This window comes from Centropristis striata, chromosome 17 (genome assembly GCF_030273125.1).
Source record: "Centropristis striata isolate RG_2023a ecotype Rhode Island chromosome 17, C.striata_1.0, whole genome shotgun sequence".
NCBI lineage: Eukaryota > Metazoa > Chordata > Actinopteri > Perciformes > Serranidae > Centropristis > Centropristis striata.
The window spans coordinates 12,576,957-12,593,400 of NC_081533.1; the positions used below are offsets into that span (position 1 = coordinate 12,576,957).

General features: G+C 33.3%; 1 protein-coding gene across 1 annotated transcript in view; it reads left to right on the forward strand.

The window, feature by feature from the left end:
• Positions 1-16,444, forward strand: part of col4a6 (collagen, type IV, alpha 6) — a 56,762-nt gene that overhangs the window by 7,627 nt on the left and 32,691 nt on the right. Inside the window, exons 3-14 of the mRNA XM_059354381.1 lie at positions 2,476-2,610; positions 2,743-2,787; positions 3,837-3,956; positions 4,072-4,137; positions 5,512-5,547; positions 5,645-5,707; positions 6,681-6,716; positions 6,828-6,869; positions 11,955-12,044; positions 15,412-15,465; positions 15,604-15,666; positions 15,891-15,935. Coding sequence (XP_059210364.1) covers positions 2,476-2,610; positions 2,743-2,787; positions 3,837-3,956; positions 4,072-4,137; positions 5,512-5,547; positions 5,645-5,707; positions 6,681-6,716; positions 6,828-6,869; positions 11,955-12,044; positions 15,412-15,465; positions 15,604-15,666; positions 15,891-15,935 — 795 coding nt within the window. The remainder of the gene's footprint in view (positions 1-2,475; positions 2,611-2,742; positions 2,788-3,836; positions 3,957-4,071; positions 4,138-5,511; positions 5,548-5,644; positions 5,708-6,680; positions 6,717-6,827; positions 6,870-11,954; positions 12,045-15,411; positions 15,466-15,603; positions 15,667-15,890; positions 15,936-16,444) is intronic.

The following is a 16,444-nucleotide window of genomic DNA, read 5'->3' on the forward strand; positions in this document are numbered from 1 at the left end:
TGTGTCGCCTTTTGTGTTTTTTGTGCCTTTGTGTGTCTCTTTTTGGTCTTTTTGTGTCTCTGTGGACATGTTCTGTCTCTTTGTAGTTGTTAACCGTCTGTCTGTGGCTCTGTCTCTCTTTGTTGTCTTTTTTTTGTCCTTGTGGTCTCTTCATGGTCAGTTTGTCTCTCTCTGTGGTTGTTTTACCCCTTCTTGAAGTTATTTGTGTCTCTATGCAGCTGCTTTTGTTCTTTGTAGTTGTTTTATGCTTCTTTAGAAATATTTTGCATCTCAGTGCGTGTCTCTTTGAGTGACATGTTGTAGGTAAAGGTCTGTTCAGTGATCCGTCTATCAAAGATTGCAAGAAAACCCATTAAATAATGGGTAATTTGAGGTAATTAATGAACTGCGGTTGACTGATTTAATGCTTCATGTCTCGTGCTTTGCCACAAAGAATTAAACACAAAGTTCAGACAGACAGAAGACGGTATTTATACTTTTGTCTGACTCACATTCTTCATCCAAATAGTCCGGATGCTCCAAACTCCACCCGTCTGGTGTGCCCTGCAGGCTAAAACAAACGCTACAGACTGTTTAAAACTGGTATTTGACCTTTTCCACAATGTCCCTGATGTAAGATTTGTTATACAGAGATTTGTGTCTGCAGGCAGAGCAGTTACATGAATAGGACCAGGTGTGGAGCAGAGAATCACCTTCCTTTTTAAATCATGTGTGTGTGTGTGGAGGTAATAGAGGGGTGTGTGAAACTTTACCTTAATGAAGGGTGTGCAACTTATGCATATATGTGAGCGTGTGTGCATGCATGCATGTTTGTGTGTGTGTGTGTGTGTGTGTGTGTGTGTGTTTGTGTGTGTGTGCATCTGTGTGTGTGTGTGTGTGTGTGTGTGTGTTTGTGTGTGTTTGTGTGCGCGTGCATGCGTGCATGCATGTTTTTGTGTGTGTGTTCATGTGTGTGTGTGTGTGTGTGTGTGTGTGTGTGTGTGTGTGTGTGTGTGTGTGTTTGTGTGTGTGTGCGTATGTGTATATAGTCTACAGTGTGTGTGTGTGTGTGTGTGTGTGTGTGTGTGTGTGATAAAAATATGTTTTTTAACCACACTCATTTATTTATACTTGTATACATAATTTAAGTGTGTAGCTCAGTAAAGAAATATGCGGTCACACACGTGCATGCTTGCATGCATTTACGTGCTCTATAAATGTTTCTATAAATGTCCCATAAATGTTAAATGTACATCTGCAGCACTGCTTTACTTCCCCTAGTTAACATAATTGTGTGACGTCTTTATGAATGAATTTATGAGCATTTCCTTGCTCACAAAATCGCTTTTATTCCATTTTTTCATACCTCTCTGAGACACTTTTTCACTCTAAAAATCAAATCCTGTGACTTTCCTTTGACCCGGACCCAGACATCTGTCTCCCTCTCCTCCCTCCATCTGTCTCCTCTCTCTCTGCCCTGTTATACGGCTAAAATATGAGCTAATAGCAGGTTGTGAGCAGTCGAAGGTGTTGTGTGAATGTGTGTCTTAACGAACCCTAGATTCCTTCGTCCTGCTAGTTCATTCACCTGCTAATTTCTTTTTATACTGCCACCGTGTGGTTTGAAATGGTAGCGCAGCCTCTCTCCTGCAGCAGAAACACATTCAAGTCATGATAAAGGCTCTAAAATCAAACTTCTTTCTACTGATAAAGGTTTATGCTTGAAAGTTTTATCACAAGGTTAATTTAAAAACCTTTGCCGTATGTTTCCCAAGCTGAATATTGACCAAAAGTTTCAGTTTTTCTCTCAGACCTTCACATGCCGCTGCATGCCCACATAAAGCACCTCACCATCCCTCTCAGTTCTGAGATTGAATTTTTAAAAAGCTGAATTTCCGCCCAAACTTGTTCTCTTCTTGTGTAAACACACCCGTCAAATCCACAACACAAAGATAAAATAGCTTCTTTAGTAATTTGTTTCTGCAAGTTTGTCTGGAGGATAGTGTGTGAAGGAGGGAGAGACTCAATTAATTAATCAATAAGACTTTTTTTGTATATAGAGCTTTTCATACAAATAAAACCAAGCAAGAAATCACTTCATATTTAATAATGGTGATATCAAATTTTAAATCTCAATCAATTTACAGTAAGAAACAGCAACAGCAACCTGCACCAAGAGATAAAACAGATTGAAGTACATAAATAAAAAATAAAGTGGAACTCAAGGCATAAAAAGTAGGTCTTGATTTCACTTTTGAAAATGTCAACATTCATTCAGAAGTGAGGTCACTGACAAATCATGTTTTCCTCTTCAATATAACAATAACTACATGGTACCAAAAAAAAAAAACACATCAGAAATCATGATCCGGTTATTATTCAATAGAATACACAGAACTTGTTGTTTAACTGTTTTAATGTATTCGTTCATTTTGAAGGTTTTCTGTTCTTCCTTCGTGGACTGTAAGTGTGACCGTGTCTTCTCTCTCCTCTCAGGGTCGTCCTGGGCCTCTCGGTGAAGTTGGTCAGAGCGGACCGGAGGGGCCCCGTGGGGGTCCGGGGCCTTCAGGGCCCAAAGGAGAGAAGGGCCACATCGGACTGAAAGGACCATCTGGCCCCAAAGGAGACAAAGTGGGTCTCACAGATCTGAACTCTTATTATTTCTTTTGAAATATTGATTTAAAACAAGCAGTAATGTGTTTTCACCACAAGGTGTCGCTATTTAAACTAAATGTACACAATGGATTATTCTTTATTTTACAGGGACCTATGGGAGTGCCGGGGTTCACAGGAACTGATGGAGTACCTGTAAGTAAACCAGCACAACCACTTTATGATTATCAGTATTCAATCATCTCTCTTGTGATAACATTTTATTTTTATTTTGTGAGTTTTAGCAACATGAGAGGAGTTTATATTCTGCAACTGAAATATTTTTTAAGCTAGTTGCAGTGTTTTGTGTTTGACACAATTAAATTTCACAACATTGTTGCCAACAAATAAATCAATAAATATAAAATATTCCTGCAAGTTTTATCTGTCTGTGTGGAGAAAGTTAAGAAACAACATTAGGAGTATCGTAATAAAAAAATAAATAAAAAAAAGTTTATTTAACAGTCAACTGTGAAACTTAAATATGTAAAATGCAGTTATTATGCAGTCTATTTGACTATAATGACAAATGAAACAGATAAAAAAATGTATAATATATAAATAAATATAATAATAATAACAATCATCATCATCATAATATTAATATTAATAAAGCTAAATTAAAGACCAAACCAATCAAATAAAAAACAATAAATAATTAGACAGGTTTATGAATAAATAAAACACTATTAGTGCTGTCATGATATAAAAAAGCATTATTTAACATTAAAATGGGAGACCATGAGATACAGATGTCTATTTGTCTACAATCAGGAATTAAACTGAAAAAATAATTAAACAAAATCAGATTATTAATAATAATAATAATAATAATAATAAAGCTTAATTAAAGACCAGTCTCCCAGTTTACTTTAAAAAATGTTTTTATCACAACAGCCCTGTTTAATGTTTTATGTATTTATATATCTGTATTATCATTTATAATATTTTGTTTTATTTATTTTATTTTTTATTTATAAACCCAGTTGTCTATTTGAAGTTTATCACATTAAAGTAATTTGATTTATAATGGTCATTTTCAGCTGTATTTTAGTGTCATTTCTGGCTAAAAAATTTGACTCACAAGTTGTTTTTTTATCTCAAGAAAACGGAGGAAAAAAATATTATTAAGTAATTGTTTAAATTATTATTATTATTATTATTATTATTATTGAAGAGTCCCCGCTCCTCTCGTCTCTCTGCAGGGCCACCCTGGTCTGGACGGGGGCCGAGGACCTGCAGGAGTGGACGGCTGTAACGGGACCAGAGGAGAACCTGGAGACTCCGGTTTCGGGATCGGAGGACCTGGAGCGCCTGGAAATCCTGTTAGGACAAACTTATTATTTGTGGATGTTTTGATGCTTTTATTTGGTTGAATGTTGAGTTTACTGTCACTGCTGGTGATCAATTAACACTAACTGTGTCCTTTTCCTCCATCAGGGGCCGTACGGGCCAAAGGGTCAGAAAGGAGAGCCCGTGTACGTCGGCGACAGCAGCGGCGTCACGGTAACGTCATGAGCTCTCTTCTTCTCCCTTTATTTCTGCAGATTTCAGAGTATTAGATGTGTCACTTTCCTCATGCCTGCAAGTGTTTTAAATCAGAGTAGTTTGACTTTTGTTTCTATGGAGGACAGAAGCAAAAAAATAAAAAAAATGACTTGAAATAAATGAATGAATATGCCATTTTAATGTACTACAATTATATTTAATTGAATGTAGGCATTAGTTAATTGATTTTTATAAAATGACATAAATTGTATAAAATGTAAAATAGGAAAAATCTTAATTACTTTCCCCTTATTTTTATATAACTTTCCTATTTATATGAATGTTTATTTAAAATGTATCTGAAAATGTGTGTCTTTTTTTTTTCTCTTTGCATTTTTATCCCTATTAATCTCCCCAAACGTATTTATTTCTGTAATGTTTACATTATATATAATTCTTTTTGCATTCTTTATGCAAGGCTAAAAAAGTATTTCGATTTTTTTAGTTTTAGATTTTTTTATAATTTCTTGTATTTTACAACTTCAACCAAACTGAGGTAGAGCTTACAAAAAAAACAGCTCTTTCAGACTGCAATGCTTGATTTGGCCACCAGGTGGAGCTCCAGTAATAGAAACATAATATTGACCCTGACTAATTGATATATTACATAAATTGAATAATATGTATAAAATGTATGAATAGGAAAAGTCTTCTTCTACCTTTACATTTTTCATTATTTAATTTTCCTATTTTATTTATTTAAAATGTATTGAAAGATGTGTTTATTCATTTTTAAATCTTTTTTTTCTGCATTTATCGACTTTTCTTTGCATTTTTACCCCATCAGTGTCCTCAAACGTAGTTATTTTTGTATTTTTTATTAAAATATATAATTCTTTATGCATTTTTTCTTCAAAAGCCCCAAAAATATTTAGTTTTTTATTTTATTTTAGATTTTATAATTATTTATTTATTTATTTGTATTCATTTATTCCATAATCCCATAAAAGTATTTAGATCATTTTGTTTTAGATTTTTCAAATAATTTCTTTTTTTTTATGTATTTATTTTATAGAAATTCATAGTGCAAATTCAACCAAACTGAAAAATCAGCACTGATTCAGACTGCAGTGTTTGATTTGGCCACCAGGTGAAGCTCCAAGTATCAGTGAATCTGATTCCCATTAAAAACTTTGTATAAATCTGTGAACAAAACCCAAATATTTAGATATTTTCGATCAAACAGTCAGCACAAGTTTCTGTTTTTAGAGGCCAATAAAAACTATAGATAAAAATGTATTCACGTTTTCTTTTATTCCTTATATACATATAAAGGCATTTAGAGGCTTGTGCTTGTTGTTTAATCTGTTTTTCGTTGTCCCCTTTAATTAGAATTTACCAGGTCTACAAGGCAGAGATGGTCCACCTGTAAGAGTCTTACTTTTTCTGTTTACTGCGCAACAATAAATCATTTTTAATACAACTCAACACATTATGAATGTACTTTAATGTTTTTTTCCTGCAGGGTATCACAGGTCCTTCTGGGCAACCTGGATTCCCTGGTCCGCAGGGTCCTGAGGGATACCCCGTATGTAAACTAATCATCTGTCACCCTTCCTCAGTCACATATTTATGTTTAATATATTTCATCTTCTGTTTTTGTCGCACTCCTGATGACGGTTTGTAGCAACTGAAGTTAAAACTGCAGGATCTCTTCATAACCTGTCCGAGGAGTGAGGAAATGTTTTACAGTAGATGAGCTAAAATTATTTTTTTTGAAACAGTTAAATATACCAAGAAATACTTTCCAAGAGAAGCATTATTGTGCACAATATAAGGACAAGAAATTATGAACGATAAATAAACAAAATGCCAAATAAAAATGTAGAAATATACTAAGAAAATATAGCAAAATGAGAAAAATATACAAAATATACAAAATAATAAAGATATGCAAGATAACATGATAAAAAGTTAAAAGGTTTACTGTTAATTAAGAGTCAGCAAGTATACAAATTAATTCATTACATGTTTTTTGGATGGTTTATTACACTTTAACCGACGTTAAAATATAAATAAAAAATTGTGAATATTTTTTCTGTTACTTTGCTGATAACATAATAATATTTTTTACAGTATTTAGCTTTTATGTTACCTCAAAATGTTTATGATTTATGCAATAGTAATATATTTAATTGAAGTTAAATTAACTAAAATAAATAAATATAAATTTGTCTGTAAACAGGTATAACTTTTTTTTGATAAATCATTAAAGAAAAAACAATCAAAATAATAATCAGAATAATAATAACTATAATATTAATAATAGAAGTATAGAAGATAGTTACGATAAATGTATGTAAAAACGTTATATTTATAAAAACAAAATGAAAAAATAATTTTTCGCATTTTTTATTATTAATTACATATTAACTAGTTAAACGTAAGCAATTACTGACATTATTAAATCTGTCATCTAAGAAAATATTGTCTTTTTTCTTTTTTTGGTGATTTTATTTGATGTATTGGTGAATATTATTCCTGATTCTGTCTTTCTATAGGGCCCGCCTGGTCCTCCCGGCCCCCCAGGGCCAATGGTAAGTTAAATAATAGTTATAGTAATTTATTATCAGTTATCAGGTTGTTGTTGTTGTTGTTGTTGTTGTTGTTGTTGTTGTTTCGGAGTTGTTAACCTTTGTTCTTTTTAGGGGAGCCGTAGTGACGGATATGAAGGAGAGAAAGGAGACAAGGTACGCTTTATTAACTGAAGAGCACATATATGTTTTATCTGTTGTATGTAGGGATTAAATCACACATGCACACACATGTAGCAGCCTGTTGAGTGAGTGCAACTAAAGCAACATCTGAAAGGCTTTTTAAAAATGTGCTTCTTATTATTTTTTCAGTTTTTCCATCACTTACACATTAACAGGAGCAGAAATCCTAGTTTAGCTCCACAGACTTTAGAGTCAGGGCAGGAAACAACCTCCTGTTTTATTAATTACACAGTAACATACAGATGCAGTGACAGTGAGAAAAAGTGTATAATCCAAAACACTACATTTATTTTAAAAAATAAGCCTTAAAGGAAGAATCCAAACTTTGGGGTGTAAAATGCTTCATCAACTTAGCTGAAATGAGTCTATACACATGTACAGTAGCTTAGCTTAGCACAACAACAAAAAGCAGGTAACCCTTTAGTGTTTTAACTCTCTGATCCCCACAGAACCAAGGGTTTGAAAAGTGTGTTTTTTTTATAAAATCGCCAAAAATAAAGTGTTTGTAATAACTAGATCCTGTTAAAAACATTAAATTCTGCTCCTCAAAGACATAAAGCCATAATTGATTCTGCTGAGATGAACAGTCACGTGACAAATACTCACTGAAAATCTGTTTACACAGACATGAGAGGAGTGGACAGGAAAGGACGGATACATAAAAATAGTTCAATATGTATAACATGTGGAGACACAATTTTATTTCGCCAATATTCATGACACTTGCGGGCACTTAGGAAAGTGTTGCATATATCTATTCAGTTTTATTCCAATTTTTTTTTTAAACATGTTTTATCAGAGAAATTCATGTTGCTTTTTTTTATTATTATTTATGTCATTATAACTGTGTTATTCTGCACTAAAGACATTTTTTTAGTTGTCCTCACTTCTAGTCATGATATTGCTGATTCCATAGAGCTGCAGGATTATATATATATTTTATATATTGCAGTGAACTGCTAGGCCACAGTGAGTAAAATGTAATGTTGGGGTTCAGAGACTTAGGGGGTTACAAAAATAACACAATAACACAAACACAATATTCGATTGAGGCAGCAACTCCTCCCTTGTGTTTTTCTTAAGGGAGTCTGGTGACTGTGAAGAGAGCTTAGATCAAGGCATTAGTTCCATGTCAGAAAGGGCTGTCTGAGGGCAAGATGAAGCAATGAAAATAATCAAAATATAGTGTATTCTTCAACTGATATTGACTTAAACCCATTAAAAGCAATGGCAGTGTGCTTTTGGAGTAAAATGTTGTGGTTTCTGCACTTTCTCTCACTTTATTTCTGTGATAAGCAGCTACAGACATCAAACAGCAGTTTTACAGTGCTCTAGCTGGCTCCTCAGTGTGTGTGTGTGTGTGTGTGTGTGTGTGTGTGTGTGTGTGTGTGTAATGAATTGGTTGGATATAATACTGTGCATGTTGAAGTCTGACTGGTGGCGTTTCTGCACTCCTTCCGTCCAACACACATTAATTCACCCTCCATCTATCCTTCCCTCCTTTAACCTCCACCCACCCCTGCATCCCTCCATCCTTCATCCTCCTCCTCCTCCTCCTCCTCCTCCTCCTCCTCCTCCTCCTCCTCCTCCTCCTCTCACCGTCCTCAGAGTGATAACTGAACTGTTTGTTGCATCCGTTTCCTGTATGATAAAAAGATCACATGAACCTCTACTTGATTCAGTCTGGTTTGTTCTTTTCAAATGATCCGTGCAGCCACTGAGACGACTCACAGAGAACATTTTTATTTCAATCAGCGTTTCGTCTCAAATCATACATAACAAAAACAAAATTTTAAGTCTGTGAGTTGTGCCAGTGGCATGTTTTTCCTCGCTGTTACGACAGTTCAGAGATTTTACATGATGAAGTTTTTCTCCAAATTTGGAAAACAAAACAAATCTTGATTGGGTGATGCATCATGTTGCATTCACTGTCTTTGAATATGAATTTTCTCCTCAAATGACATAGTTAAAACTTCACAGTGTAAGTTTCTGAGCTGTCCCTCTGGAGGACGATCTGTGGCCTGTAACCGGGTGCTGGAATCACTTGCTCCTACTTCCCACGTTGCACTTTTTACCCCTTTTTTAATCACGTCTGGGCACCTGGTGGTGGTGGTGAACTCTGGGGTATTTCGGTTCATTTGCCTGCTCTTTGACTCCTCAACCTCCATCCACCCACCCACCCACCTCATCTCATGTCGAAACAATCGCACAGAGAGTACTAACCAGCTCCTCACACACTGCATGCATGTGATGCTCAACCAACCAAAACCCCTCAGAAACAAACTGAACTCAGCAGGAATCGGCGGTGAACTGAATGTGGAAACAGCTGATCAGATCCATTACTGTACCATGAAATTCTCCTGTGTAGCATTTTCTCTTTTAGGCGGGGGGCTACTCAACTACTCAGCTTTCTCTTCCTCTCACTCTCTTTTCTCTTTTTTTTCTACAGTTATCCTCAGTTTTTTCCTCTTTGCATTCATTTACTTTTCTCTCTTTTTTCATTTTTAATTGTATTTCTTATATATACAGTGGTGGAAGAAGTATTCAGATCCTTTACTGCAGTAAAAGTACTAATACCACACTGTGAAATTACTCCACTACAAGTTAAAGTCCTGCATTCAAAACTTACCGAAATGAAAGTACAAAAGTATCAGGATCAGAATGTACTTAAAGTATAAAATTTCAAATAACTTGTTCTGCAGAATGAACCCACTCAGACCGTTTTATATGCATTATTTGTATTGATGCATTTATGTAAGCAGTGGTTTATTTTTGTAAAGTAAGGGCTCATTTAGCTACTTAATGTATAATCACTTTACATTTATCATGTTTTTTTATGTTAAATCTGAACCTGAAAAGTAGCTAAAGCTGTCAGCTAAATGTAGTGGAGTAAAAAGTACAATAAATTACAGTGCCTGGCCAGAAGTATGTGGACTGATGTGCTTTTGGTGCATTTTTGGTTTGAGGTTATTTCCTGCAAAAGTGTCCACAGATCTTACTGTGAATCCAAAGAAACATAGAAATCTACCATAACGTCAGATAACTTAACGAAATATCACATATGTTGCTCCCTCAATAGCTAATAGCATTTTATTACAAGTAAAAGAATATAGGCTAATCTGCCAGTTAACAGTAGAAGAAGAGAATGAGCAAGAGAGAAAAAAAAATAATAAACAGGTTGCTAATATTTTTATTTTTTTTATATCAAACAGCAATACAATGCACAGTTACAAAGAAGAAGAAACGAGTTGCAGAAAGATGAACAATGCAAAAAATAAAAATAGAATTAGATCATATTTAAAAAATAGAATAGAAGAATAATTAAATGGAAAAGAATGAAAATAAATAAATAAAATAAACAGAAGCAAGATTACATGTTATAGACATTAAGCGCAGTGCATATGCTGGTAGTCTTCACAGATTTTTTGTTTTGTAGACAGGAGAGAGTTGAGATATACTGTTGCTAATCTAAGTAAGCTAACTTTGGCTACCCATGACAGAAAATATGTCTTCAGGAATTGGATTCAGTTAGACAACTTATAATTGGTCTTTCATGTCAGAGGAAACAGCTGATCAGTCATGTGAGTTAAATGTTCATTTTGTCAGAACTTATACTGAAATAGCGTTTTCATCTCCTATTAAGTGCTTTAACTATTTTTCATAAAAGACAAAAACACCTCAAGTGAGGGTAACAACTTTTATGTGAATTTCCGAATTTTGGTGTTTCCATCAAGCAAATCTTCAAAATGTGCAGATAAATTGTTTGATGGAAACACGGCTACTGTGCAGGAATTCTCTCTTCTCACTGCTCCACATTGTCAGATATGATAAACAGTTTAAAACGATGCAGCAGATCCAGAGCTATACTTGATGCATTCTTTTTCCATTTCAAAACCTGGCAACTACATTACCCATAATGCAACCTGGCTGTCTGCAATTTGGTTGAAGGTTCGGGAATATTAAGCAGCTTTAGTAGCTGCTGATGCAGCCTGCAGCAGAGAATAGTAGACAACTTTTTTTTTAAATGTTTTATTCACAATAACAATTTACAATATATACAGTATTTGCCAGGGGGGTACAGAAAGAATAAAAAAACACAAAATCCTACAAACATCAATTCCAAAACAGAGATCCAAAATAAACACAGGGTAAGAAACAGAGACAAAACAAAATAAAATAGAAAAACATGATGTATGATTCATCAATCAATAAAGTATTGGTCCAAAACAAAGTCAGTTTTCCGAGCCTTCTTGCTCTTAAGTTCTTTAATAGAAGTGCAGTATTGCTCCAGTTCCTGTAGAAAGTGAACAAAACTGGGTTTGGAGTCAGAACATTTCTTCTTATGTGTGTGAAACTTCCCTAAAAACAGAAGTAGCTGTACAAAAAAACTCGAGTCCTTTTCCCTCTGATTTTCTTCAAAACATCGCATCGGCGCTGACTCAAATGACATCACTTGAGTCATTTTATCAGACTTAACACAGCTTCCTCTAGAGCCAGTAGTCCCTGAATTGGTGAAATTTTCCCTTCAAGAGAATAAAAATAGAAATAGAATATGAGATAAATAGAGTATAAGAAATGTCTGTAACTACAGCTAATAGATATTACCTCATTTACATTGAGATGTTTTATTTAATTACTACGATTTTACGAATAAAGTGTATCTTTGTAGATAAAATGTGTTCTTTGTTCCAATTTCAAATATTTATCCAGCTGAAATTATTGATTAAAGTAATTTTTTTAAGCCATAGTTAGATACATTTCTTATAGTTTATTCATATCAGTTTTATATGATTTAATTACATGAATGAAACATTTATGTTGAGTGAGTAAACCAGCCAGAAAGTTATTTTTTAAATGCTGTTTTTAGGTGTCCACATACTTTTGGCCATGTATTTTATTTATCTCTGTCCCATCTCTGTTTCCTTACATGTTTTCTTCATCTTTTTCTGCTCCTCTTTTCTTGATCCTCTCTTCTTTCACCTCCTTATTTTCACCTCCTCCTCTTCCTCCTCGCCTCCTGATTGGCTAACGGTGTGTTGTGTGTATTCCGGACTCCAGGGCGACGTGGGTCTTCCCGGACCCAGTGGTACTCCCGGGGACGGGTCACTAAGAAGCGAACAAACTCTCACTATCTACAAAGGAGATAAGGTAACAAAGCAAGGGAAGGCTAGGAGCAGATACACACACACACACACACACACACACACACACACTCGTGGACGTGGTGGGGTTTCATTATAAAAGTGGAAAACACAACAAGCAGAAGGCAAAAACTAAAGGTTCACAGAGGAAGAGGAGCAGTGATTTCAGCAAAGTTTACAGTCAAGGAGGAGAAGAGGTACGGAGAAGTGAGGAGGAGGAGGAGGAGGAGACCTGGGGAGAGGTGGAGGAGATGAGAGGCTGGAGCATCTGTCCAGCTTCTTTTTTCTGACACTTTATAGGAGCAGAGCTGCTCTGGAGGCAGACATTATCTCAACTGGGATAAAACCATATGTATTACACCTGGAATTAGTTTTTTTTATTTTTTTATGTAAAGGTATAATATAAAGTTTCAGAATGCATACATGAAGTTGCAAAAATAATAAAATGAATAAAAATAAAATAAAAAATAGTTAAGATAGTTGTATCGCCCTACCAAAATAAAGGCTTCCACCATCAGTAATACATGAAAATAAGCCATATTGCTATTCAATTTTGTCAGGTTGTAGTTAAAACCTACGGAGGATGAAGGCTGCAAAAACAAAGCAAAAAAAAAAAAAAGGATATAGAAATAATTAAATTTGTGTAAATATATTGGGGGACAATCAAAGGGGAAAATGATACATACATACATTTAATTAATGAATAAATTATATTAAAAAATATTTGAAATTCAGAAATGAATGACAATAATAATATTAATAATAATATGAAAAATAAATAATTAAAATAAAATACAGGAACAATTTATGTGTAAAAAAAGAAAGAAAGAACAGGTTTTAAATAAAATAAAAGAGTAATGAATAAGTTTGTGTAAATACATTGAGTGACAATCAAAGGGATAAATAACACATACATAAATTCTTTATAATATATACATTAAAAATTAAAATAATAATATTAAAAGTATAGACATTTTATAAAATAAAATAAGAATGAAAAATAAAAGGTATAATAATATATAAATAAATAAGTTTGGGTAAATATATTGGGGAGAAATGCAAAGGGAAAAATATATTCATAAATTCAAACAAAAATCTGTATTTGAAAAATAGTGAATGTAAGAATAAATGCATAGTAAAATAATGCATGAATAAATAATATTATAAAACAGAAAAAAGGGAAAATAAAATAGGAATGTAAAAAAGTATATATCTGAAATAAAATAGAAATATATAAGTTTGGGCAAATATATTTGGGGGAAATGCAAATGAAAAATAATACATGCATAAACTCACCAAAAAATCTAATTAAACATGGTTAAAATAATAATAAATGCATAATAAGAATAATTCATGAATAAATAATAATATAAAAATAAATAAACGGGGAATTTAATCAGAAAGCAAATAAATAGGGTCATTAATATGAAGTTAATTAAATAAAGAATGTAAATATAAATAAATAATAAATACAGGCACATTTTGTGAATTATTTAATAATTTATATATACTTATTTTTAATAGTATTATTTTAGTATATGTAATGGGATATTAGTTACTATATCAACTAATTTATTTTATTTTATTTTATTTTATTTTATTTTATTTTATTGACAGCTTCTGTTATCCATAAAAAAAACAGAACTTAATCCCTTTGGCTCTTTCCACTGAGGTGTAACTGAACCCATCAGATGTTTTCTGCCTCCAGAGATTCTTAGATGTTGATAAAGTTTGTTAACTAAAACAAAGACTCTCAGATCCTCTCACCAGCCCTCAGTGTTTCCTCCCTCCTCCGCTCACTCGGTGGCTTCATCCGGGGTCGAACAGAGTCCGTCCTCCAGTCAGTGTCCCCGTCTCTCCCCCGTTTTCCCCAAACGTCCCCACACTCCGCCCCCTCTCTCCCTCCTTGTCCCGCCGCCTCCCTCGCCGTCAGCTGACCCGTGTAAACAGCTCTCTCTCCCCTCGCTCACGGCTTCCAGGGCGACGTGGGCTTGCCCGGCGACCCCGGCCAGCCGCTGGTCAATGGCGTTGTGGAGTTTGTGGGTTTTCCCAAAGGAGACAAAGGAAATCAGGTTTGTTGGAAAAAAATGCAACTCTTGTTTCCTAGTGGAGCAGGAGGAGCTGCACTGTGTCAGAGAGGAACGAGGGCAGCCATCCGTCAACATCCCGCCTACGCTACCAATATGTGTCAACCTTAAGGGATTTATTAGTGGTTTACAAGTTTTCCTACTCTCCAAGCAGCAACAGATTCATGTAAATTCTATTTAAAGTATGAAAATGATCTGCCTGACTTTAACTTGCAAAAGAAAACCCATCACAGTGAGCATCTAAGCACCTTTAGTTGTCTTTTTTTTTTTTTTTGTTAAAATTGTTAAAATAATGAGTTAGTATCTTTTAAAAATGTAATATAATACATTATTTTTAATATATTAAGTCATTATTTGAACAACTATCTTGTTATTTTGTCATACAAAATGAAAGTTTATAAAATTATTTTAAAATATATTCAGCAAAACTAAATCATTATTTTTCAAAAATGTTGTCATTATAAAGAGCTACAGGAGGGTTTAGGCTGGGTTTTCACTTTTTTTCTTTTCTTTTTTGAGTGGAAATGGGCTTCCATAGTTAGCACATATTAATATAAATATCCGAGATTTACGTGTTTTTGTTTAACACTGAAGTTATTAATGTCAAGAGCCATCAATGTCTATGCGTCTTTAATATCATGTAATGATGGTTAAAGACAATCAAATAGATACTGTAATAAAAAACAAAGTAAATAGTAAATAATAATTGTAATATATAAATAAATACTACTACTTCTACTTCTACAATATTATTATTATTATTATTATTATTATTATTATTATTATTATTAATAATAATAATAATAATAATAATAAATTATGAAATAATGATACAATTATTATAGTGTTTACTTTAATAATAATTATAAAAAGTTGGCTTACTTGACAAATTAGGAAATAAAAAAAATTAAAAAATAGGTAACCAATGAGAAAAAAACAAAAAAACAAATTTGATAATAAAAATAACACAATTAAATAATAAACAATAATGTATACAATGAAGAAATAAAATAATATTAATAATAATTATTAATAATAATAATAATAATTATATATATATATATATATAGTTACGCTCAAGGCCGCTTTGAAAAAATTATTTCCTATCAGCTAGGTTGTTTTTTCCTTCCTTCTTTCTTTCGAGTGAGGTTTTACAGTTAACACAGATTTACAAAGGTGAGTTTGAATCCAAAGAATGTGTCTGACTCTTAATAATGCTCATTTATTGATGAAAATGATGATGTGAAAATGATATTAACCTTTGTTCTCTCTCTGTCTTCCTCAAAGGGTGAACCTGGTCCAAAGGGGTTAAGAGGATTCCCTGGCAATCCTGGACGACAGGTAAGACTTTATTTCCAGATTTCAATAACATTTATATAGAACAAATACTGCAGGTGTATACACTGAGAATAAACCAAGCATGTTATAAACTAACTCTACTGGAAACATTATTCAGCTGTTTTTTAAACCTGTTTTCAGGGACCATTCGGTTTTCGTGGTGAACTCGGAGAGAAAGGCATCCCTGGATACCCCGGAGCGAGAGTAAGAGCTAACAGCTGACTGTATAACACTTATTTCATACATTTAAACTAGAAATGTGCCCTTTTGTTGTACAAATCCTCCTCTAACTTCAGCACAACTGGAGAACCCTAAACACGCTCTTCTTCCACGGTGATATATGCCGTTTTTCTTCCTCTGCGGTCTCTCACCTTTCCTTTATTTCTTCCTCTGTGGTTGAATATGTCGTCTTTAATTTTTCTAAACAGGGTCCTCCAGGTTTTAACGGGCCTCCTGGATCTCCAGGACAGCAGGTGGGCTTGTATAAAACTCTTTACTTAAAATAAATATAAGCTGTAATGCTGTGACATAAACAAAAAAAAATTTAAATTGAAAAAAATATAAATAAACAATTATTTTATTTATTTACCTTTCAATGTTATTGTTATTTATGTTATGTCATTTTTTTATTAATCTATTTTTTAAATTTTTATTTATCTTTTTTTCAATATATTTTTTAATTAATTAATTAATTAATTAATGCCCTCCAGTGGTGCAATAAGATGCTAGTTGCAATATTACACATAACAAAAAAAAGTAAAAGTCCTAAATTCAGTGTTTTATTAAACTAGAAGTATTAATGAATTATCGGTAAAATGCACTTTAATATCAAGTGTAAAAGTTTAATTTTGTTAGTGCAAATTTTAGACATTATTAATATATTAGAATGACATAATTTAGTGTTATAGTTTATGTGCTTATATATATATATATGGTTCCTTGCAGAACAGTGTGAAACACAGTCATCTGTGCAGTAAATTAA